Below are 23098 nucleotides of genomic sequence, written 5' to 3' on the forward strand. Positions count from 1 at the left end.
CTTGCTGTCCATCAGAGGCCTCCCAGTAAGAAAGCCCTGGGGGCTGCATCTTCTTCCACGTAATCTGTGAGAGATGTGGCACGTGGCCCGGAGAGAGCACTGCATACGCTGCCAGGTGCCAGCCTACGGGTCATCCCGTCCACCCTGCAACTTTGGAAATCATGACCTGAGTTATTCTCCACATCCAGTTACTGAGGGAGAAGGAGATCACACCATATAGTGCATATAAGTGGGAACTTCTCTCATCTGTTCTTGATTCTAGATTATGAGCTTCGTGCTCCCTTTCCGGATGCTCCTTTGGATCCGGACTTCATGCCTGTGCCTGGGGGACAACCCAGGGGTAAGTTGTGAGTGTCTGTTTCCTTGGAGGCTGAAACGTTCATTCTCTCATGGTTTACCTGGGTGCAATTTTACTGGAGATCCTCTCCAGGTCTTCCAAGTCTGTTTGTGCCTGGAAGGGTTTGCACAGATGAGCCATGAGTATTTTTTCTCTCGGAGAGCTGCCACGTTTCAGTGGGAAGGTTACCACTGCCCCTCTGCAGCTGAGGGAGCCCAGACCTTTGTATTCGGGCTGTGGCATTCCCCAACCACCGCCAGACCCTACAGGTCACTCAGGGAAAAGGAGGCCCCCACATGTGCCGGAAGCTCTCCTCACCTGTGTCTGATCACACTTGTGTCTGCAGGCCCTGCTGGTGAATCTGCAGAACTGAATCCTGCCTACGATCCTGAGGGCGAGACTGGAGGTAAATCAGCAGGCTTCATTTCCTTGATATTTGTTCATATTTGGCTGGGACGGTTCATTGAGGATTCCGCATTTAACCGGACAGAGGGTTCTTCTCCCCAAGAAGCATGGATGGTCATCGTTTCTTGGGAGCTCCGTGCTGTCAGCATTGTGTTGGCTTTGTCTGTGTATCTACGAGGTCTCCCAGTAAGAAACTTTCAAGGGGCCAAGTGTTCTTCCACGAGGTCCCTGAGAATTGTTTCCCATGGCCTGGAGACAGTATTTGGAAAGCTGTGGAATACCAGCCAGCAGGTCGCCTCTGGCCTCTGTGCAGCTTTGGAATTCCCCCCCCCCGTGTCATTACCTGAGCCACTTCCACCACTGCAGCTCACTAAGGAAAAGAGAGATGGGCACATGCAATGGGAACATTTCTCCTCTATCCGTGATGACAGCTGTGTCTCCAGGAAGTGGCTTACCAAAGCTGAGGTTTACCCCACTCCATGCAGTTTAGAGCTGGGGTGAACTCCAGGAGGGCGTTCCTCTGGGCAGTTCCACACAGGATTAGTTAAGCACGATGGTGAGGCCCCTGTAGGCAGCCTGGAACTGTTTCCGAGGCGCTCCTGTGCGGAAGGGAGAGAATAGTGTTGTGAAGGAATCCCTGGCTTTAATTGCATCCTGCGACCTTGTGGCTGAAGGGATGCTCAGTAGCAGTTGCTCTGTCCTGTGTTCGTTTGCAGATTTGACTAGAGGAGTTGATCCAGCTTCCTCTCTGAGATCTGGAACTGAAACTCTGTCGGATCGCGCAGGTACGTCATAGCTTTGAAATTCTTTAGAGAGCTTTTGCTGCCCGTTTCAGTGCCATTTCATGGCACAGTCCCCTGTACGCTCTGCTACTCAGTTGATGCTGTAGTGTGTGACTGAAACTTTTCATGGGTCTTTGGTTGCAGAAGTGCCCCCAGTGTGGGCCTTGCCCAGTCATCGGTTTCCTCCTGTGCTGGAGCCCAGCTGGAATCCCAGCAGTGAGTACTCTGTCTTCACTGACTTGGCTGACTCGCCGCTGATCTTCAAAACTTCATGCACGTGATATTTAACTTCATACATTCTGTTAAGGTCCGGAAAGAGAAGAGGATGAATACAAACGAGGAAAATACTCTCAGGGCTCATCCCGTCTCCTGAAGCGACTGCTGAAGGAAATGGAGAAGGCAGAGCGTGGTGGGTATACTTCAGTCTGTTCACTGTGGGACCTGGGAAGCTGAGGTGTGATATGCAGGTGTGGGCAGGCTGTAGCCTGCACAGCAGGAAGGGATGGGTCAGAGCCATGCTGCAGCCGTGTTCCATGTATCACCTTGCAGGTGCTGTCAAGCACCAGAGCTGGTCTGCTGCCAGATGGTCTGCATCCAGCCAAGACCTAGAGGCAGCTGCTCCCCCAGCACAACCATTACTTGTCAGAGCTGCTTTGTGCAGTCGTTGGCACCCAGATGGCAGCAAGTGGCAAGCGCTGTGCTTCTGTTCATCCAAAGCCCTCCGTGCAGCTGAGCAAGTTCAAGGCAGGAGGAGCATCCTGAGCAGGGTTGGCTGCCTTTGCTAATGCTGGAAATGAGGCGAAGATGCTAATTCTGAAGGCTTGGACTGTGTGTTAGAGCTTGGATTTCAGCCTGCAGCTACCTGGCTGTGATGGGCTGGTGACAGCACAGAATGTGAGGGCCTTGCACAGGAGCTGATTCCTCAAGAGGTGTGAGGGAGTCAGCATTGTCCAATAGCTGGGAGGGCCCAAATGCCCTTGGGTAACAGAGGGGCTCACAGTGTACTTGGGGGTGGGGGGCCTGGACTTTACCTGAGCTCGGGATTGGAGAAGCTCAGTTTTTGATGAGGGCACGTGACATCCCAATCCTACTGCCCTGCTTTCTTTCTAAAGGAACGGACCAACAAAGTGATCGGGATGCACTCCAGGAAGGTGGATATCCCACACTGCCGGTCCCGGATGCACTCCAGGAAGGTGGATATCCCACACTGCCGGTCCCAGATGCGCTGCAGGAAGGCGGTTATCCCACACTGCCCGTCCCGGACAGAGGAATGCAGGCAGCACCAACCGGCATGCCAGGTAATTTCTGTCCCATGATCATATGGTGTCACAAACCAGAGTCACTGCGTGCCTGCAGGCTCTTGCTGCCAGCTCTTGCACACCAGGTCAGCAGCCAGACCTGAGCGTGTGAGCATAGAGCACATGTAAAAGAAGCAGGAGTGTTTCTCCCCTGGGCTGGCTCTGGCTGTGCCCTGTGCTGGCTGAAGCCTGACCTTCAGCCTGGGGGGCGTCCCACAGGAGAGCTCAGGACACGCATGCCGGGAAAAGCATGAGGGATTCTGCTCTGTAGCTCTCCCCACAGACCAAGCCCAGACCCCAGAGTACAGCCCCAGCTCTCGGCCCAGAGGAGGACACGGGTAGTGCCTGTGCAGCCTCTCCGTACCCAATGAGAGGTGGAAGCAATCCTTCTTGTCCTCCGGTGCTTCGGCACCAGAGATGGAGGCACCCACTGACAAAATGACCTCTTGGGTCCATGAAGCACACTGAGAGATTATCTGTAGCGCAGCTGAAGGTAACGTGGGACATTGTCTCATTTCTTCCAGGGATGAACACAGGCAAAAGCACAGAGGCTGCTGCTCACAGATCTGTGCGGAAGCGCCGCATTCCGGTGACGGTCTCAGCGATGCTGCTGCCTGCGCTGGTGCTGGCCGTTGGTACTGTGATATGGGTGCTCAAAAACTACCTGTGAGTTGGCCTTTCCCCAGAACACCTTATTGCTGCATTTGGCAATGAAGCATTTGTGGTGCCAGGATCCCGGACGGCCAAATCAGCCGCTGGCAGTACACTGCCAGGACTTAGGTTGCAAAGTCTTTCAAGTTTCCCCTTATTTCCTGTCAGTGAGTAGTGCTTTCTGAAACTCATTCTCACAGAGCACGCAAGAGGGAAAAGAGAGCAGCAGAAGCAGCAGATGGAGCTGGGGAAGGCAACGAGACAGACTCTGACCCAGTCAAACAAGAATCTCCGTAATAGCTCCAGTCCGTTCCATTCTGCCATTGAAGAGGTCCGAAGTCTTCAAGGTCATCTGGAAGACCTGGAGCTTGAACTCAAAGCCATGAACGTGATCCTTGGGAACAGTCCTGAGTGCTGCCTTCTGTCAGAGGATGGCCCTGAATGTGAGAGCAGAGCTTTTGTCCTTCATCCTGCATTCTCCAGGACAGGTATCACCAGCAGTTTGAAGATTCTTAGCTTGACACAGCTACATTCCTGTTGAGGGTCCTAATGAGGACCCAGAAAACGAGCTTCCTCTGACTGCCGGACAATGCGTAATGTCTTTGGAGATGTGGGTGAGAATGGCTGGTTTCAGGGAGAGCTGACAGATGGCACAAGAGGACTGGTCCCTTCCAATTTGGTTGCGGAGCTTTCAGATGATGAACTGGATACACCTGGAGATCCTGTCAGAATTCCTGCATTGCTCCATCTGCAAGACTACCATTGTTCCACTCAATGGAACAACTCGATGTTGAGCAGAATGTGGTTGAGCTCCTTCGGGAACTCTCTGAGGCGACTGACAGCGGAACTGCATAGCTTTATTGTATATTAAAAACAACCAAACAACTGTCCCCTCCCTCTCCCTTCCCCTCGCACCCCCCCACCCCCCCCCAGACCCCCCCCCCCCCAAAAAAAAGACAAAAAAAAACCAAAAAACCCCTAAAAAACTAACAAAAAACAACCCACCCTCAATAAAACAAAAAACCAAAACCAATTAAAATCTCAACGCTGTTCTTTTTCTGGGATACACTGAGGTGACGCTTCTTCTAGCTTAGACTTTGCAATGAGTTTGTGTCACGGAGTTCTCTCTAGAGCTCACTCGGTGACAGCGGGAACAAACCCGGGGAGAGAAGGAACAAAGAACCTCCCCTCTCTAACAGCGCGGTGCGGCTCGGCCGAGAGGGGAAGGGAAGGGAGATTGTGAATGGGTCTAGGAGGGAAAAAATGAAAAAAAAACCAACGATCTGAGAACGAACGGCAGTTTAACGAACCCAGGGACACTAAACAACAACGAGAGAGTATCAACAAGGAGAAAAACAAGTCCAAATCTCACCGGCGGGCTGTGGGAGGCGGGAAGTTCCTACCACACTGCCTCCACACAGGGAACCGGGCAAAACCCCATCCCCTTCCCGACCTCCTCTCTGATGCTGTAAAGCGCAAGCTGGGGGGTTATGGGGCTCTATGGGGCGTGGGGGGGGCAGCCATATTTGGGGCGGGGGGAATTATGGGGCGGGGGGGGTTCTATGGGGCTCAATGGGGCAGAGGGGTTATGGGGCTTCTATGGGGTTTCTATGGGGCTCTATGGGGGTCGGGGGGGCGTCTCTCGGTGGGGTGAGGGAGGTTATGGGGCTTCTATGGAGCTCTAGGGGGCGGGGGGGGCTTCTATGGGCAGGGCTTTTATCGGGCTCTATGGGGCGGGGTGGTTTTCTATGGGGAGAGGGGGGGCTTCTATGGGGCGGGGGTGGGTTACGGGGTGGGTAGGGTTATGGGGCTTCTATGGGGCAACGGGGAGCTTCTATCGGGCTCTATGGGGTGGGGGGGCAGCCAGATGTGGGGTGGGGGGAGTTATGGGGTGGGGGTTCTATGGGGCTCTATGGGGCGGGGGAAACAGCCATATGTGGGGCAGGGGGCCTACGGGGTGGTTATGGGGCTTCTGTGGGGTTTCTATGGGGCTCTATGGGGCGGGGGGGGGACTTCTGTGGGGCTCTATGGGGCAGGGGGCAGCCATATGTGGGGCAGGGGGGGCTTCTATGGGGTGGGGGGGGTTATGGGGTGCGAGAGTTATGGGGTTTCTGTGGGGCGGGGTGGCAGCCATATGTGGGGTGGAGGTGGGCTTATATGGGGCAGGGGGCCTTCTGTGGGGCAGGGGGAGCTCCTATGGGGTGGAGGGGTGGCCATATGTGGGGTGGGGGGAGTTATGGGGTGGGGGGGCATGTATGGGGCAGGGTGGCCTCCCCTCCGCTGCCGCTTCCCTCCCCCCATGCCCATTTAAGGCTGTCCACAGAAAAAGAAAAGAAAGAAATAAAAATCTTGTGTCCTTTACTCCCGTTATCCCACATGATGTTCTGATGTGGAATAGCAACACCAACCAAATTACCAAACCACAACAGTTTGGAAGCAGATTTAAACTGGTAGAAGTTGGCAGTGTCTGCATTTCCATTCTCGTTCCCTTGCTGGTCAGAGTTAGGGTGCCATGCATCCATTCCCCAGCTCTGGCTGTCTCCCGAACCATGAGAACAGCCTTTCCAAATTGTGAGAACAGCCTTTTCACAGAGCTGGAGTGGGTCCACGCTGAAGGACAAGACGCTTGCGGGCACGTAAGCTGAAGAACAGAATGCAGAGTCCACGGAAACTTGCCACCCATCAACGATAAGAAAGAAGAATGGACTCCTGTTGTAGAAGATGGGAGAGTGAAACAGATGCCTCGGCTCAACAAAACACCAGTACGAGCTGGTTTGGACTACCCCCCACTAAAAGGTTGGAAGTTCACAGCGGGGTAGACTACTAGCCTTCATCCAATGACCACCGGAGACCCCCACCCCATTTTTAGGACGCATGTTCAAGAGAGTCGGACAATATGTTAATAATTTCTCAGAATTCCAGGCCATTTCTGTGAAACGTAATGAATATGTAAATGTTCTGTCTGTAAATATGTACCTAGAGCTTTTCTTGGAGTGCGAGTCCTCTTGGAGGAGGAGATATCCCCCTCGCATCTGGCGCCATGACAAGCATAGCTGCTTTATAAGCTTACGTGGGTTATAGAGTTTGATTCCGCACGTCACTCCCTTCACTATTAAGAGGACAAAGAACTTCTGGCACAGAAAGATGCCCACCTGCAAGGCCCAAATGTCATGCTTCTTCCTTCCTCGCTCTGCTTGGTAAAACTCAGCATGGGGCTCATTTGGAAGGAAGGTTTGGTGTTTGGATGTCTCGGGCAGTCGTCACCTAAAGCCTGGAGTGCCTGCGTCAACTGTGGCGGTGCAACTCCCGCACCCCACATTCTCCCCCTTCTCTCAGGCCTCTCGGTGCACCTCTTCTCCTCAGACAAGAAGTGGAGGCTCTCCCCTTCCCTCGTCCCTGCTCGCTTCTGGGTAGCACGGGGCGATGGATCGGAACATCAGGGGATGCCCCCGTCTCCTGGCTTTGCGCCCCATTGCCCAGGAACAGCCTCTCCCGACAGGAAGGGCTGAGATGGCTGTGCTCGTGCGGCCCGGAGAAGGCTCTGGGGAGACCTGATGGCGACCTTCTCGTCCACACTGCTGATCGTGTGGTGCCGGAGCCGCACCACACGATCCGGGCCGGGGCCGGCTCAGGCTCTGCCTCCAGGCTTTTGGGGCCGGCCGGGTGACTCCGCAGCACAGCGAGACCGTGGAGCCGCCCGGGAGCCGCCTCTGGGTGCCGGCAGCGCCGCGAGCTCCTCCCCCGACAGCCGCTCCGTGCCCCCGCACCGAGGCCCGACCCCGTTCGCAGCACAGAGCCCGCTCCTCCCGGCCCCGCTCATGGCCGCCATGGCCCGGAAGTGCTCTCCGCCGCCTGCAGGAAGCACTTCCTGTCACTGGCGCTGTCACTGTCACGTGGCTCAGGCCGGGCTGGGGCCTGGTGGGGGGGGCGGCTGCCGGAAAAGGACCCAAAATTCACGTCTCGTTCCGTGTCTTTCCTCTCGCTTTCCCTCCTTTACATTCCCCTTCCCTTCCTTCCTTCCTCGCCCTCGTCCCCTTCCCTTCACTACCTCCCTGTGTCCATTCCAGCGTCTGGCCACCCGTTCTGAGCAGTAATACTGACTTGCGGAATCAAACTCTATAATGCAGAGATGGGTTATAAAGCAGGTATGTTTATTCCAGCGTTGCGCAGCGCCGGGTGCAAGGGGGATAGCTCCTCCAAACTTGCACACCGTAAAGAGAAAAGTGTGTTACAGATATAGGTTAAGCTAATACATAATCAATAGTCTCCTCCTCAGTTTGATTACATATTCATTACATTCCCTATGGCCCCGTTCCCCGCGACCCCATTCCCTCATTCCCCCTGACCCCATTCCCCGCGACCCTTACCGATGTTTTGGGGTGAAATTCTTCTTCTGTTTTCTTCTTGGTGTTATCTGCTGTTATTGTTCTCCCATGTCGGCATCATCTTGCCCGGGGTGGATCTAATCCTTCTTGTCAGAGGTCTCCGGACAGTTTCTTCTTATCTTTATTGCCCTCTTCTCTGGCTTTATTTTGACTAAGTGTCTGCAATTCCCCCTTTCCCTGCACTTTTAAATGTGCAGTTACCCTTTGTCTTGGTTTCTGTGAAGTTCCCCTTTCCCTTTCTATAGCACAGTGTTACCTTACCACCATTTTGAGGCTTTGCTCACTCTTCACTCCCATTTTCCCCCTCTATCCCCCCAGTTCCCCCAGTTTCCCCCAAATTCCGCTGTCCCCCCATAGACCCCCAGTTTCCCCCCTTATCCCACTCTAACCCCCATAGACCCACATTTTCCCCCACCATCCCACTGTACTCCCCCAAAGCCCCCCAGTTTCCCCCCATTCCCCTCTATCCCCCCATAGACCCCTATTTTCCCCCTCCATCCCCCTGTACACCCCACAGCCCCCCAGTTTCCCCCCATTCCCCTCTATCCCCCCATAGACCCCCATTTTCCCCCTCTAACCCCCCATAGCCCCCCAGTTTCCCCCAATTCCTCTCTATCCCCCCATAGACCCGCATTTTCCCCCACTAACCCTCCATAGCCCCCCAGTTTCCCCCCATTCCCCTCTAACCCCCCATAGCCTCCCATTTTCCCCCTCTGTCCCCCCATAGACCCTCGTTTTCCCCCTCTATCCCCCCATAGACCCCCGTTTTCGCCCTCTAACCCCCCATAGGTGGTGAGGGGGGGGTTGTTTTAAGGGGGTGGGGGGGTGGTTATTTTAAGGGGGTGGGTGTTTTAAGGGGGGAGTTTAAGGGGGTGGGGGGTTGTTTTTAGGGGGGTGGAAGTGGGGTTGTTTTAAGGGGGTGGGGGGGTGGTTATTTTAAGGGGGTGGGTGTTTTAAGGGGGGCGTTTAAGGGGGTGGGGGTTGTTTTAAGGGGGGGGGTTGTTTTAAGGGGGGGGTTTAAGGGGGTGGGGGGTGTTTTAAGGGGGGGGTATAAGGGGGTGGGGTTTTTTTTTAAGGGGGGGGGTTAAGGGGGTGGGGGGTTGTTTTAAGGGGAGGAGGGTTAGGGGGTGGGGGGAGATTCATCCTGGACACTACAAAGTATTACTGGTCAGAAAGGGTGGCCAGACGCTGGAATGGACACAGGGAGGTGGTGAAGGGAAGGGGACGAGGTGTGTTTTATGTGTATTGCTCTATTGAACAAGGACATGAACAGGGATCAGCAGCACTGGATGGTAAAATACTGTATGAAGTTAATTGTGGAAATTTCCTTGTATTGTAATTTCCAGTACTCAGGAAACTGTAACAATATCTCTGTAAGTCAAATACTTTTATAAAATGACTCAAAGAGATGCTCGTCCTGTCGTTATTGGTTTGGTGTTACGAAGCACAAGTGTAGAAATGAAGGATTGAACTGCTGCTGGGGGTTGCAGGTAGGAAATGTAGCATTTTGACTCTTCGTTAGTAAATCTTTGAGGTTGCATTTGACCTGCTGTTGCAATGTCTGCTGCTTGCTCTTCATGCAGCTAGTCCATGTATTTGTTTATGTAGTCAGTGCTAGGGTTTGATTTAGACAGCTCCGTCATCTTTTCAAGAGCTGCACCATGGTCGGCTGTGGAGAGAGGGTGAGTGGGAGGGGACACCTGTGTCCCACAGTGGCTCCTCCAGTCAGTGAAGGTCCTGAAATTGGTCTCTTCAGCTAATAGGGAGCTTTCCTCAGCTACCGTGTGTTTGGAGAGAGGAAGAGCAGTCCCAGGACCTTCAGCTGTGAGACTCTTCAGACGGACCTTGTGGAGACATCTGTAGGTGTAGTCTGGGATGGAACGGCTCCTGTTTGGCTCTTGTTACCCACGTGCAGCATGTGGTTATTGATCTTATAAAGGAGCAACATAGGAAAGAATCCTTTTCTCATCTACTACCTAATGCTAAGTCATTCCTCCTCACGGGGAAGTGACTAAGCATTGGTCCTGGGTGCTAGGAGAGGAATGTCAGATCTGAAACCAGTGTGAACGATGGACAGCCTTGTTAAACACAGGGCTGCTCTGCAGTGCAGAGGTGCTTGTGAGTTCAGAAGATACCTGCTGAAGGAGAACTGCTTTGCTGTTGGATGTCATCAAGCTGCAATCTGCCCGGGCAACAGCAAAACAGGCAGAGGTGTGTGCTCCAGACTGTGCCAGCCTTTGATTCTGTTCCTGAGGTGAGCTGTGCTTTGCTCGCTGCAAATTCCAACTATATTTGTAGGAATTATTATTATGAATAACACAGTGGTGGTGTTTGAGTCGCAGACAGATGCAGCAGAGCCTTTGCTCTGATCTTTTCAGGAACTCAAGCAGCTTTTTGCCATCCCCACCTGGAGCCATTGAAGCGTGCAGCCAGGAGCTGGACTCAGTGGTCCTCGCAGGGACCCTCCAGCTCAGGAATTCTATCATTTTACAATCACTGAGCTTGGCAGACATGCAAAGAGTGTGGGTGTGACAGCAAGCAATTAGCATGGCCAGCATCAGGAACCCATGGTTATGAGCTTAGGGCTGGTTTAGGTTTGCCAAGCGGGGGGACTAATGCTGGGATCCTTCTCTCCGGCCTGGAGGCTCTCACACAGCAGCATGGTTCTGTGTTTGGCAGGTGGGTTGGACCCAGGCTGTGCAGGAATCAACTGGGCTCTGCTTCAGCTGCAGTCTGAGGGCCTTTGGCTGCAGCCAGCTGCTGTTCACACAGGGTACAGAAAGCTCCAGAGCCACACAAGGGCCTTCAGGCTCCGAGTGAAACCCCACAAGCTGAGGGGAAGGAAGTGAACATCACCAGAGGTGGGGACTGCACAGCACTGATGTGTGGTGACAGACCGGGGTGGGCGGTGAAGTTGGGAGACCAAGAATGAAAGATGAGAAAAGCAGCTGAATTTAAAGGAAGAGATGTGAAACCAACAGGATCATCACCCTGTAATTGCCAGCCCAAACAAGGGACGTTTTGACCAGCGACTGCTCTGATCCACTTAACAAAAGCCACAAAACCACTCCATAAACTTAGAAGAACTGCTCAAAGCCACAAGCTACAGGTACTGGAGGAGAGCAGGACCTTTGCCCTGCAGTCAGCAGCAGTTTCAGACACACCAAAGCCGACACTGGTTTGCTTCCGTATCTCTTGTGGGACGGCCCCAGCCAAATCATCCCTTCTGGTCTGAGGATGAGGAGGGTCAGATCCTTTCAGAGCACCAAACCTGGCAGCCAACCTCATCACCAAACAAGCAGCCAGGATCCAAACTCCAGCACTCTCCATTCATCATCCCACTTCCTTGCTGCAGTCAGTCCAATGCTTCATGAGATTCAGAAGCAAACAAAATCAATACAGTCATCTTGATCCCTGCAGGAACACGCTGTGAGCAACAGAACACCTTCCTGGAAGAACTACCTCCATGAACAGAGGCAGCGACCACCTCCTCCCCTCCTACAGCCTCATTGCTTTCTCCTTAAGTATCACCACACGGAGCCTTGACACTCCCTGGCACCCAGACACCAAAGGGCTCTTTTCATGTTTTTTACACCAGGCTGGGAAAGAATCTTGGCTTCAAAACTTCCAGAGCAGCAAGAAGGAAGTATTGGTTCTCTTCACAGACAGCCTTGGCTCTTCCGCTGCTGCCAGTGGGGAACATCAGCAGAGAGCATCTCTAAAGCAGAGAGAAGCACATGTATGAGAATGAAAGTCAATTAGGTCTGAGCAGGATTAATAGGGATTTAATTGAACGATGTGAACTGGAACTCAGGTCACGAGCTGCTTATTAACCTGCCTCAAGGGATCATGCAGCTTGCACTGGAAGAGCACAAGGATGCACTGTGAGCGGGACAGCATGTGGTCAGAGAGGGAGACCTGCTTGAACAGTCAAAAATGGAAGAGAAAAACTGCTTGAGATAGATGCCTGGGAATTTGAGGACTTACCGCACAGTCTTTCCTTCCTTTCCTCTTCTGGGGAGGGAACCAAGTAACACCAGCCAGAGCTCACCCAGCTCACCGCTCCTCCTGCAGTCCAAGTGGCTGCCAGGCAGCTCCCTGCTACAGCTACACTTGCCATGGGGCCTACAGAAATCCCCATTATCAATTGACTGAATCCCCATCTAATCCCCCGATCCTATTAACAAACACTGCCTTTATTTTGCTACCTCCGTGGGGGCTCTTGGAGCCAACATCCCTCATGAGAGGCAAATTAATTAAGACATTGCACCGTTTCCTCTTTCCAGGAAGGTGGAGGTGTTCTGGCAGACATTTTGCTGCTTCCAAGTCAAGCACAGACTCACGCATGCCTGAAAGTTTGAGCCAACCACCCTCACACAGATCGAAGGAGCTGAAAGGCCTCCCCTAAACGCGTCACTCTCGTGAACAGGCCATGGATGTCCCTGTGTTTCTACAGAGCTCAAGAAGCTTTCATAGTAAACAGAAAGAGGCAGCATGACTTTTAAAAAGTTACTTTTGTTTTAACTGGAAACAAAGATTATATGTAATTGGTGTCAGATATTTTTGTCATGTTTCTTTGTCCTGAGATCTCCAAGCAACTTCGGAGTGCTTTTGTCTCGCATGCTTTGTTCTGTTCTCCTCATGCTGCCCACCTGACTCATCCACCAACAGCAAGGGGGAGAAGCAAACGCGGTCCTTCTCACACTGATGGTTCCAGCAAATGTGCTGCTAGTCTTCTGGTAGAGAACAGACACAGCACAGCACTGCTGCTGGACCTGGGCTCACAATGCATTTGTCAATTGAGGATGGCAGTCTGTGTATGCAAAAGGATGGCAGACTTGCAGCCCCACCACAGAACCCTTTTCTTCAAAGCCACTGTAAGCTCTGGGGCACCTAACACATCAGGTTCTCCTCCCGTTGACTCATTTGTGATCAAACAAACCAAGCAGTGAGCTGGCATCAGGAAGCTCCAGATGCCTTACAGAGGCTCTGTGGCTACGACACCACCTCTCTCCAGACCCTTCTAGCCATATTTCAGGCTAACACTAGACCGTCCCTGGCCCTGAAGAGACAGAGCCTAAAGGAATGCAGTGTCTTCAGCTCTTGCCATATATCAAGTCCCAAATAGGTGAAGTCCTCTTTGCTGCTAATTCATTGGAAGCCCTTCTCTTCCAGCTTCCTTAGTTCCAATCCGCAGTCCACGAAAGGGAAAGCACAGCCATGCCTGAAAAACAGACCACGCAGTCCGTTGCCTTTGGTGCACTTCTGAGGAAGCATTCCAGGCGATTCTGCTGTCCTTTGTGCCTTCCTGCTCAAGCCCTTATCGCTTCTTTTTGCTTTCCTTGGCTTTCTTGCTCAGCTGAGCAGCACTTGCCTTGGGTTTCTTCACCATCTCCCAGGTCTTAGACTCAAAGCCCTCCAAGTCCTACAAGAATCAATTGGGAAACAGTCAGGGAGCTTTCTAACAACGTGCTGATGCCCAGCTCATTTCGGGCATTTATGTGAAAGCAAAAGTACGTAAGTGCTGGGTATCTCCGCTGGAATGCATCTATATCAGGCTGAGCCTACATTTAGTAAGACTTGAGCAGCACCATCCCTGCTTCCTCTGCATGTGTTTCTGGATGAGTGTGAATCCACACACAGCCTGTTACCACAGAGGTTGTTATAAGCTTAAGTGCCTAAATCAGGCTTTGTAGAGAAAAAACACCCCCATTTTAACAGCAGGACAAAAACCAACACTAAACAACAATTACTCACACCAGAAAAAGATATCACAGAATCACCAGCATGTATTGAACCACTGAAAAGGTATTTCTGCTAAATTTTCATCCTTATCACGTGCGAGACAAAAGGTAAGCCTCAAAACAGCAGTCAGAATGTCACAGTCAGAGCCTTTACACCAAGACCAAAATCCAGGCAGGGCACCGAAGGCAAAGCTTTCTTCACCTGGACTAACAAGGAATCCTAAGCTATAAAGCTTGTTTCCTTCAGGGCAGATGACAGATCATATTTCAGCCACGGGAAATAAAGTCTAGTTATCTGGTAAAGACATGAGGGAACAGTGCCAGTCTCATTGGAGAAAGCGCACACACACAGATTGCCTCCTTTCATTAAATGCATTTGAGTCTAAATATTGCTTTAGCATCTTGGGTTCTAGCAGTCAGAGCTTGCCAACTGGAAAAGGACACACAGAAAACAGCAGAGCAAGATGTGCTAGCTTCAAGCTTCCAACACAGAGCACCAGATAATAGAGGGGCAGACACGCATCTGACAGTATCCTTTAATCAAAGAGTCCTGTTCAATCATCTCTAAAGTCAATGGGCTATTACGGTTCACATCTGTGTGGCTTCCCAAGGAAAGTGAGTTGGCTGCCTTTCCAAAGGCTGTAATCAGTGCATGGGGAGCTGCGAGGCTCTGCAGAAACAGAGCAACAAGCAGCTATTACTCAGGTTTGTAGATTGGTGCTGCTGAGAAGTGAACACTGATGCCTTCTGCTGTTCAAACCAAGGTAGTCTCCAAAGCCTGAAGCCTCTAAAACTAAGAAGCTCATCTGTACGTGAACCTAAGCATCATTCCTAAGAAATGGAGAGTGTCTCTTCTGTTTATTGTCATGTGAATTAATCACATGCACAGGAAATCATGGGGACAGTGCATATACGGAGAAAATAAGAAATAGAGCATACAAACAACCTAAACACAAACAAGTTTGTCAGTTCTATCGCATTAATAGGACGAATGAGGGCCAGAAACTACACATCAAACAAAGCAGTCATCATTCTCAAATGATGGGGGCTGGAAGTGGAGCTTCAGGGAGAGAAACAGGGAACAAGAGAGCATTTCCCTCATGCTGGCACAGTGCCTGTTCAACAGTTCCACTCTGTGCCCCTCCCCAAGGAGAAACCACCATTTAGGTCTAAATGACACTGTGCCTACAGCTTCCCTTGGAGCAAAGAATGTTTTGACATCTCTGAACATTGTGAAGGGATATTTTTTCTTTCAAATTAACTTTACAACAGCTTATTTGTTTTCTTACAGTCTACTAGTGGTCAAGGCATCAAAATGTTGATGGCAATTGCATGGAAAATCCTCAATTCCATAGCAGTAACCAGGGATTCATCTGTGAGCTGGAGCTGGTGGCACCAAGCAACACACAACACAAGGGATGGTTTTCTCCCTCCTGGCTGATGCCTGCTTGCCAGCACTGACTCTGTGGCTTTGATCAGAGTGCCGTGCATACTAATCCCTTCTGAAACTCATGCTTTTCAGTATCTCCTTTCTTGCTGGCACTGTGGTGTGAGTCAATATGTAGCTGCATGGTGTTTATTCAAGGCCCGGCTTGCAGAGGCTCATTCTGCACAGCCAAAGGTGCCCTAACGAGGAGGAAAGGCAAACAAGCTCTCACCCAGCGAGGCCACACACTGGTATGTCTCCAACATCACGTCCCGGTAGAGCTCTCGTTGCACAGGGTCCAGCAGCGCCCACTCCTCCCTGCTGAAATACACGGCCACCTCCTCAAAGCTCACGGGCTCCTGCAAGCAAAGAGGCTCCTTGCTGGGAACAGCCAAGGCCCAGGCAAGCAGCTCGCACAGGACAGAACCTCACACCCCAGCTGCTTTTCTGTCCCCAGAACACACACGCTGGCTGAGGGCACCTCCCTCTACCCCTGCATTCACATCCCTGGCCCCTTGGCCTCTCCTGCCTGCTTCCCCAACCCCTACCTCAACTGGATGTGCTGCGGCCATTTGCTGCTCTCCTGCAGGCTGGGATGATCACGGCTGGAAGGCAGAAGTTGAACTGGAGCCTGCAGAGAGAAGAGAAATGGCAGGGGAGCTGTGAGGGAATGCAGCAGTCCCAGTTCCAGCTCAGCCCTTCTGCAGGGCACTGCCCAGCCTTGCAGAGGAAGACAATGAGCTGCAGCACAGGAAACAGTCTGGCTCAAAGAGATGAACCGTCACAAAGCTGTCTCAGACTGGGAGGCTGAAACAACTGGTAGCTGACACTTAGTTCAACAGCTGAGACTGAGAGGGGACTTAAGACAAAGCACGGCAAGGAGGCAGTCATCTTACCCCAAAAGAGGGAGCAGCCCAAGTGCCCCTCCAGCTCTGCTGCACAGCAGCGGGCTGCACCACAGGACCTGCCCTCGAGCAGGGCTGTTTCTGCAGCTCACACCTGCACAGAGATCCCTTGCAGCTTGACATCAAGACTCCTTCTCAATACAGATCTTCTGTAAGACACCCATGGTTACTTTGGAGCTTTCATGTATTCTCTAAGGTTCTGTCTTAGAGGGACTGTGCACGTATGATTCCTTCCACACAAAGCCTTGACCAAGCTTGGGACTAGGAGAGGATCCAGCCACATCCTAGCTCCTTACCTCTGTGGTCTGAAGACATGAGAAAAAAAGGGGAACTACTCTGAGCCTCGTGACTCAATGGGAGGGCCTCCTGTAGGTGTGTGCGTAACCCTACCCTCCATGCAGTAAATAACCAAGTGTATCCAGCCACCTCCGATCCTGCTGTGTCACTGTTAAATCACTACAGCATATCCCTATTATATCAACAAATATAGTCCTGCTTCTCCCTTAGGAGTGTATGCTGTGTTTGGATCCACTTGTGACCAATGGGCAAAGTCTGCAGGATGGCAAGAAGGGAAACAAACCGATGACAAGAGACATGAAGCACGTCCCAAATTCTTCTGTGAATGTTCTCGTGGCAACTGCTGTAGTTGAGCAGAAAGCAGAGGTCACTGGGGGCAGTAATAGGATGCAAAATGGGAAAGGTGTTATCAGCATCGTGTCGGGTTTGGAAGTGACATATGAAGCAAAAGAGAACTGCACCGGTCCTCCCAGAATCAAAAGCGACTGATATTCCACAATATTTCTGCTGCACTACGTGGTGCAAGTTGTGCAGGTAATGCTTATTCACACAATAAACGAAGACCTCCCCGAGTCGCCTACAATCCTTTAGGCCACACATCCTCCACCTGTAGGGTTTGGCTCCAAACAGATGCAAAACTGCACCCATAGCACTAATTAAAGGCACTGCCTCTACACAGTTAAGGCAAACAGAGGCAGCAGAATGACGGCTTATTGCCTGCCCTAACAGAAATACTGTTAGAAAATGGTATGGCCATCCAACCATCCAGCAGGAGGTGCAGAAAAGCACCTGGTTCATGGAAGAACACCGTGAATGCAGCCCCCAACACTCAAACACAGCAAGCCTGCTGGAGCACCACCTCCACAGATCCGTGAGGGAACACCTGGTGGCAAATGGATTAAATCCTCTGGCAGATGTCCGTACATCCTCTCAGGAGTGGAAGTAGCCCTGGGCTTGCTGAAATCAAGCAAGCCCTCAGAAAAGGGTTGGGAAAAGTACTCTGTAAAGGTGACTGATGTAGTTCTCAAAACCACCTACTGCTGATGTTACCTAAAAGTGGTGATGGCTCACATTCCTCGGGTAAGGAAGTGCAAAACGGCGAGGAGTCAACTGGATGGTTCACACTTCTCAAATAAATAGGATGGCTTACTTAAACACAACAATAAATCAACAAAACATCCAACCACATGGAGATTATTTTTCCATCTCCTGAGAAGAGAGAGTATCTGACAGCACTGCAGCCAAACCAGCCTGTGACGGTCACAGCCACCACCAGCCGATGCTGTGCTGGGAATTTTAACTGAACCGTGAAGGCAACTTATCGAATAGCAGCAGTGCTAAACAGAACAATTAAGGCAATAAACAACCACGTGGTTACAACAGCCTTGTTAAGCAGTTGTTAGAGCACTCCAGGACACCTGCATGATATCAATAAATTCATTCCTCCCTCCCTCTTCAGCCGAGCACGCAGACTGCGCTCACTGCCAGGGGACGTTCTCAGCAACGCGTGCCCTTTGCAGAAGGCACCTGGGCTGTGCTTTACTGACCTGCTGCTGCTCGGCCGTGTTCTCAACGCGTGCTCCAGTCAGCCCACAGGCTGCCAGCTTCTCATCGTCTGTTCCAGAGCCCAGTGCCGGAGCTGCTGCAGATGCTGAACGTGCTCAGGGCCCGCAGCTGTGTGCTCAAGGCATCTGCAGCTGCCGGGACAGCCTGAACAAAAGCCTTGCCAGGGCTTTGCACAACCCCAGCTGAGCCATCAGGCAAGCGCTCAGCAAACAAAAGGTAACGCCATTTCAAGGGTCGCCAGAGGCACGTGTTGCCCGCAGGGTCCCCGAAGAGAAGCTGGGGGCTGCCGGGGAGGAGGAGCAGGGCGAGTGCAAATTTCCACTTGGAGGCTTCACATTAAGACACTCCAAAGGAGGCATCGGGGGGTTTAAAGCTTCCGTCAATCCACGCGTGCACAGCTGCAGAGCGAGGCCGTCTCGTGTCTCCCGTGGCCCAGAGGAAGAACTGCAGCCCCAGCTGCGCTGTGTTACAGAGATCCAACCGGGCAGCAGAGCACGCTGACCTCCTCTGCTCCCTTCCTCACTGTCCCAGCTCCCAGCCCGTTCCCGTGCCCCTCGGAGCCCAGCCCGGGCTGCATGAACTGCCGCCCTGGTTGCAGCCCGTCTGGGCCAGCAAACCTGCTGCGCTGAGCGGGAGCTGGAGCCGGGACCAGGGTCCCGCCTGGGGTACGGCAGTGCGGGTTCCGCCCCGTCCGGGGCCGCTCCCCGCTCCTCTCCCGGTGCTGCTGGCAGGGGGCAGGAAGCGTGCGCTCCTCTGCACGAGCCACGAAGGGCACCTACCTTGGGTGCGGAGCAGGCTGCTCCCAGCTCTGGTGCAGGTAGCCGGGCTCCTCGGAGTCGCGTAGAGCAGAGGACGCCGAGTGCCCTCAGCCCGGAGCTGGCCGCAGGACGGCCTTGGTGCACCTCCTGCCACCGCGGTGCTGCCCGGATGGCTTCCAGCCAGGCTCTCGCCTCTTCCGCACAGGCTCAGGAAGGCAGGAATTCCCACAACGATCACGCCCAGAGCTCGTTTTCATGGCACATCTGCCCCCGGGGGATGGCGATGGGAAGGGGTGCAGGGGAGGAGGGAGGGAGGAATGGGGGCTGTGTTTTGTTACGCTAATGAAGCATCGCTTTCTGCCGGCTCTCTTTTCTTCCTTCGGTGGGGACATTCGCACACCCTTGTCATCAGGCATCCCTCCCTTGCTGTCCTGGCGTTCCTTTCACTCCTCTCCCCCACGAGTATGTCCCAGCAAGAGGCAATCTCCGGTACAGCACCAGAGGACATTCTGTGTTGAACAGAACTCTTGCAATGGAACCGAGCTGTGGCTAGGAGCTTTACCCAGAAGCTGCTGTAAGAATACGACTTTCCCCAGATCCTTGTCTAAGGGTCCTAATAAGTCTTCTGTGCAGCGATACCTTGCGGTTCTGTGTGGGTTTGTGGTCCGTATGGCTGGCCATACCTACCCTTGAGTTGCACCGGGCAGTGTACTTGGGAGTGACCTCACTGGAAGAAAAGCAGTGTGCAAACTGCAGTGGGAAATTGCATTTAGGAAAGCAGGATATTGAGGTTCATTTTCTGGTGGATATGGGTGCTTCTTACTACCCATAGATGGTTTTGTAACAGTAGTAGATGCTACTGCCCAACGGGAAAAGGTTTCCTTTTTTGGATTAATTAAACATAAGCTAAGAAAACAAGCAGGAATACAGAAAATCTTGTACCTGCCAGGTTACTCTGGCAAGAAATTGAATAAAACTGGAGCTAAGAGTGCAATGATATTGACTGATTAAAAACTGTAACTCTGGCTTTAACACAAACTGGGCAAAACAATGTTGTACCCCCAGGAGTTACAGCAATCTCAAATATGATACACTTAGTGGTGTGGGCATCAGGGCCAAAAATGAAGCCCTAAATAGAAGTTAAAAGCAAGAGCTTGCCTAGTCAGGGTAAAGCGGTGCCCTTTGAGGGTATGGGACTGTAGAAGGATAAAAGAAATAATAGGTAACTTTTTGGAGTTTGGATTCCAATTTTGATAGCAAGTGCTGTAGTTTGGTACAAGACTTGAGGGCAAGTACTAGAATAGTTGAATGGATACACTCAGTGGTGGCAAATCCGTGCACTTTATTAACCAAGTTAAGGAACAAAAAGATTAAGTTTACCTTCTGGATTTGAGGGATGTCTCTTCTGCCTGGTTTGGCCAAAGGAAGCCTAAGGTTATTTGCCTTTGAAAAGGAAAGCCCTGATATGGGGAGAAGAGTCTCAGTTAACCTGGACAGTGTTACCCAGGGTTGTGAGAACAGCTGAATGATGGTCAACTCATGAGCCTGAGATCTGGGATCCTCCATCCTAGGGTGGAACTTTACTGCAGCACGTGGCTGCCACAGCAACAAAAGGACTGTGTACAATAGACTGAGAGTTTGCTGAGTTTCTTGGTTTACAGAAAGCACAAATAACTCAACAGGAAGTGACATATTTGGGAAATGAGATTACAGCTGGACTTTGAACCTTAAGAACTGCCAGGAAAAAAGTCATCTGCCAAACCCCTGAGCTGCAAATTGCCAAGGAAGTGAGTAAGGGATGGCCAGGGTGCCTGAGGGCGGTGGCTGCACTGGTACTTGTGGGAATACAAGAAAAGCTGTTCAGAGCAGCAGCTGTGGAGCAAGATAAACAGCATGAGAACCAAGGACACCTCTGCAAGGAGAAGAAGGGTCTCACAGCTCTGATTGGATACGTGCCTGCATGGACAGTTGAAAAGGGTTCTGTAGAATGCTCTGTTGACATGTAAAGGTGGTTGGGAAAGTTGTAAGGGCGGACGGGAAAGTTAGAAAATAACAACTTGTGAAGGTCTATAAGGGATGTGAGAACTTGTAATAAACGATTTGGATCGTTCACATCTGAGTCCGTGCCTCAAACGCTGCAAACGTGGTGGTGATAGGTTGATGGTTGGACTTGTTCTTAGAGGTATTTCCAACCGTAATGATTTTTTTATTCTATGAGGGTTAAGGACTCCAGGACAGTATCAGTGAATACTTCATTCATGGCTTGAAAGCTGAAGCTTGAAGCTGCTGAGGTTGAATGAGGAAGAGTATGTCCTTTGATCTGAAAAACTGATTGAAAACTGATCTTGAACAGACTTTCTCAACAGGATACTCTTTGTTGGGACAAATACAGAGGAGTGTATTTGTGATTTTTCTTGCGCAGGGTCAGTGATCAGTGTCTGCACAACAGTTTTAGGAAACAAGAAAAGAGAAACAAAAAAAACTGCATGGGACCTAAGTAAAATGAATTCTTAATGACTGACTGTGCTAGTGAAACATATTGAGTAGCTTGAAGCTTAAGACAAAGGAGCTAATTGCTTTGTTGTATGTGACTATATGAAGGGTTGCTGTAAAGAAGAATAGTAAACTTGTTATATGGCAAACAGGCTATGAACTAGTGGTTGTATCAGTTAGGAAGATTCGTGTTAGTTACTGCCTTTGAGTAGTAAAGCTTGTAGAGCTTGGGAAGAATAGGTTGGAAAAGCTACAGAATTTTCATCAGTAACAGCTTAGACATATATTGGGGTTAGTCTAGTTATGGATTTTATTGCTGTAAGACATGAGGGACGGGCAAAATGACTTGTTCCTAGTCCCTCCCAGTGCTGTTATTCTGTGCTGCTTGTGTGTTTTCAGAAATCTATGTATTACTTACTATTGTGCCTTTGTTCTTTAGTTGTCATTAGTTGTGGCAAGGGTGACAGCCCTTTCTTCACTCTGTTTCCTTACTGTAGAATTAGGAAATTTACAAAGAGGAAAAACGTGAATAGTCAGGAATATTTTGGAAAGTGTTTCCACTGTTAAACACTTCAGAATTTCTCAGAAATTCTGCTTCCCAGCTGTAAAGAAAAGGCTTGTGCATAATTTCAAAGGGTTGAAAATACTTAATCCTGAAATTGTTTATTGTTTTTTTACTCTGTTTTGGCCTTGTACTTTGTCTCTGTACTTTTTTGTCTTTGTACTTTTGTCTTGTACTTTGTACGTAGTTGGCACTCAGAAGTAATTTGATTCAGCTTGTCCTTCTGCACTGTTTGCTTTCTGTTCCGTTGTGCTGCTTTGCCTGTGGAGTCCTCTAGTCTGAGATCTGTTGTCTCACCTTGCCTGAATTCTGCCTCAACTGAATAGACATAGATTCAAAACCTGTGTTGCATTATTTTCTGGTTTCAGAAGTGTCCAGTCTTTTACTAGATAGACTTTCCTGGTTTTGAGTAACTTGCAAAACTGAGAGTATTCCTGCCTGCTTCCCAAGAGTCTCTGTTTTTCAGACAAGGTTATGTTAACAAATCCATGAAACCCCAATAGAAATTCTGGACTCTTTGCTGTGTGTCTACTTGCATCTTCTGCTTTCTGCCCTTGTCTTTGTGATGTCTTTGTTTTGCACATCCTCTTTATTTGTCTTACTTGAGTAAATGAATCCATCTGTCACAATCTTCTCACCTGGATGTCTGAAAGTTCTCTTCCCGGCAGGGGAATTATTTCACTGTTTACCTCTTAACTTTTGTCCTTCCATTTCCTTCTCTGTTCCTTTGGTTTTATTTGCTGCAACGCTTCCTCCTCTTTATTTTCAGGAGTACTTCTAATCTCTTAACATGAACTGTGTGTTCCTGTACTTCAGGTTCTCTTCAAAGATTTTTTCCATATCTCTTCTTTGATTTTGATTAATGTTAACTGTTGAGATTTTTCTGGATGTATTCCCAAGACTCAGTCTGAGGTTTAAAATCCATCCAGTAGTACTACTGAATTCAAGTCTGCAATTCAGAATTGCATCGTTTGTAGAGCAGGGCCTTTTTAGAATTGAATTCAGTGGGATGTGAACAGAAGACTCAGGACAGCAGGGTCTGTTTTCGTTGGATAAGGCTTTTGGTTAACTCTTCTCATTCCTGTAGATATGGATATATCTTGTTACATCTACATGCAAAACTTTGTAGTGTAATTAGTTACATAAAAATACATTCTCTTCTCTTCCTGTGTTTCTAGTTCTGTCTTAGTAATTTTCTTGAAATGTGTTAGCACAGTCCTGCTTCATGTAGTTCCTGTCCTTGTTTTTCTGTTCCTCCTGCTTTCCCTAGTCCTGTTCTGATAACCTCAGAAGTACTCTCTGTTCTTCTTAATTTCTTCATGCCTAAATAGAATTCTCCCCCCAACACCAAATCTGAAATGTTTTTATGTTATCTTAGCAGCCCAAAAGTAAATACCAGGTTAATTTTTATGAGAATTTCCTTTTCAGTGTCAGAATCTGAGCTTGGTTTACCAGAAGAGCTCAGGAAAACTAATGTTTATTAAAAATC

The 23098-nt window shown here is 50.5% G+C and overlaps 1 protein-coding gene and 2 long non-coding RNA genes across 3 annotated transcripts; 1 reads left to right on the forward strand and 2 right to left on the reverse strand.

The window, feature by feature from the left end:
• Nucleotides 1–836: 836 nt before the first annotated feature.
• On the forward strand, nt 837–4404 carry LOC146757113 (uncharacterized). The gene is made up of 6 exons (XM_085523464.1): nt 837–1527; nt 1669–1740; nt 1832–1933; nt 2637–2822; nt 3347–3488; nt 3674–4404. Exons 1-6 carry the CDS (start codon nt 1419–1421, stop codon nt 3768–3770), a joined length of 708 nt encoding a protein of 235 aa, XP_085379590.1. The 5' UTR covers nt 837–1418; the 3' UTR covers nt 3771–4404.
• A 1410-nt stretch (nt 4405–5814) lies between these two features.
• On the reverse strand, nt 5815–7329 carry LOC146757114 (uncharacterized). The gene is made up of 2 exons (XR_014937035.1): nt 6626–7329; nt 5815–6182 (listed from the first exon to the last, which is right to left on the reverse strand). It is a non-coding gene; the product is annotated as an uncharacterized LOC146757114 (long non-coding RNA).
• A 5024-nt stretch (nt 7330–12353) lies between these two features.
• On the reverse strand, nt 12354–21724 carry LOC146757115 (uncharacterized). Its single transcript, XR_014937036.1, has 3 exons — nt 15577–21724; nt 15261–15387; nt 12354–13283 (listed from the first exon to the last, which is right to left on the reverse strand). It is a non-coding gene; the product is annotated as an uncharacterized LOC146757115 (long non-coding RNA).
• Nucleotides 21725–23098: the final 1374 nt, after the last annotated feature.

Source organism: Coturnix japonica, chromosome 24 (assembly GCF_054131305.1).
Source record: "Coturnix japonica strain WE chromosome 24, WE-NBRP24, whole genome shotgun sequence".
Lineage (NCBI taxonomy): Eukaryota > Metazoa > Chordata > Aves > Galliformes > Phasianidae > Coturnix > Coturnix japonica.

What these genes read in the sequence shown, in the direction of transcription:
- LOC146757113 (XM_085523464.1), top strand. Translation starts at nt 1,419, where the DNA reads ATGCTCAGTAGCAGTTGCTCTGTCCTGTGTTCGTTTGCAGATTTGACT. An exon ending in AATGGAGAAGGCAGAGCGTG is followed by an intron (nt 1,934 to 2,636) that starts GTGGGTATACTT and finishes TTCTTTCTAAAG; the next exon opens with GAACGGACCAACAAAGTGAT. An exon ending in AGCACCAACCGGCATGCCAG is followed by an intron (nt 2,823 to 3,346) that starts GTAATTTCTGTC and finishes CATTTCTTCCAG; the next exon opens with GGATGAACACAGGCAAAAGC.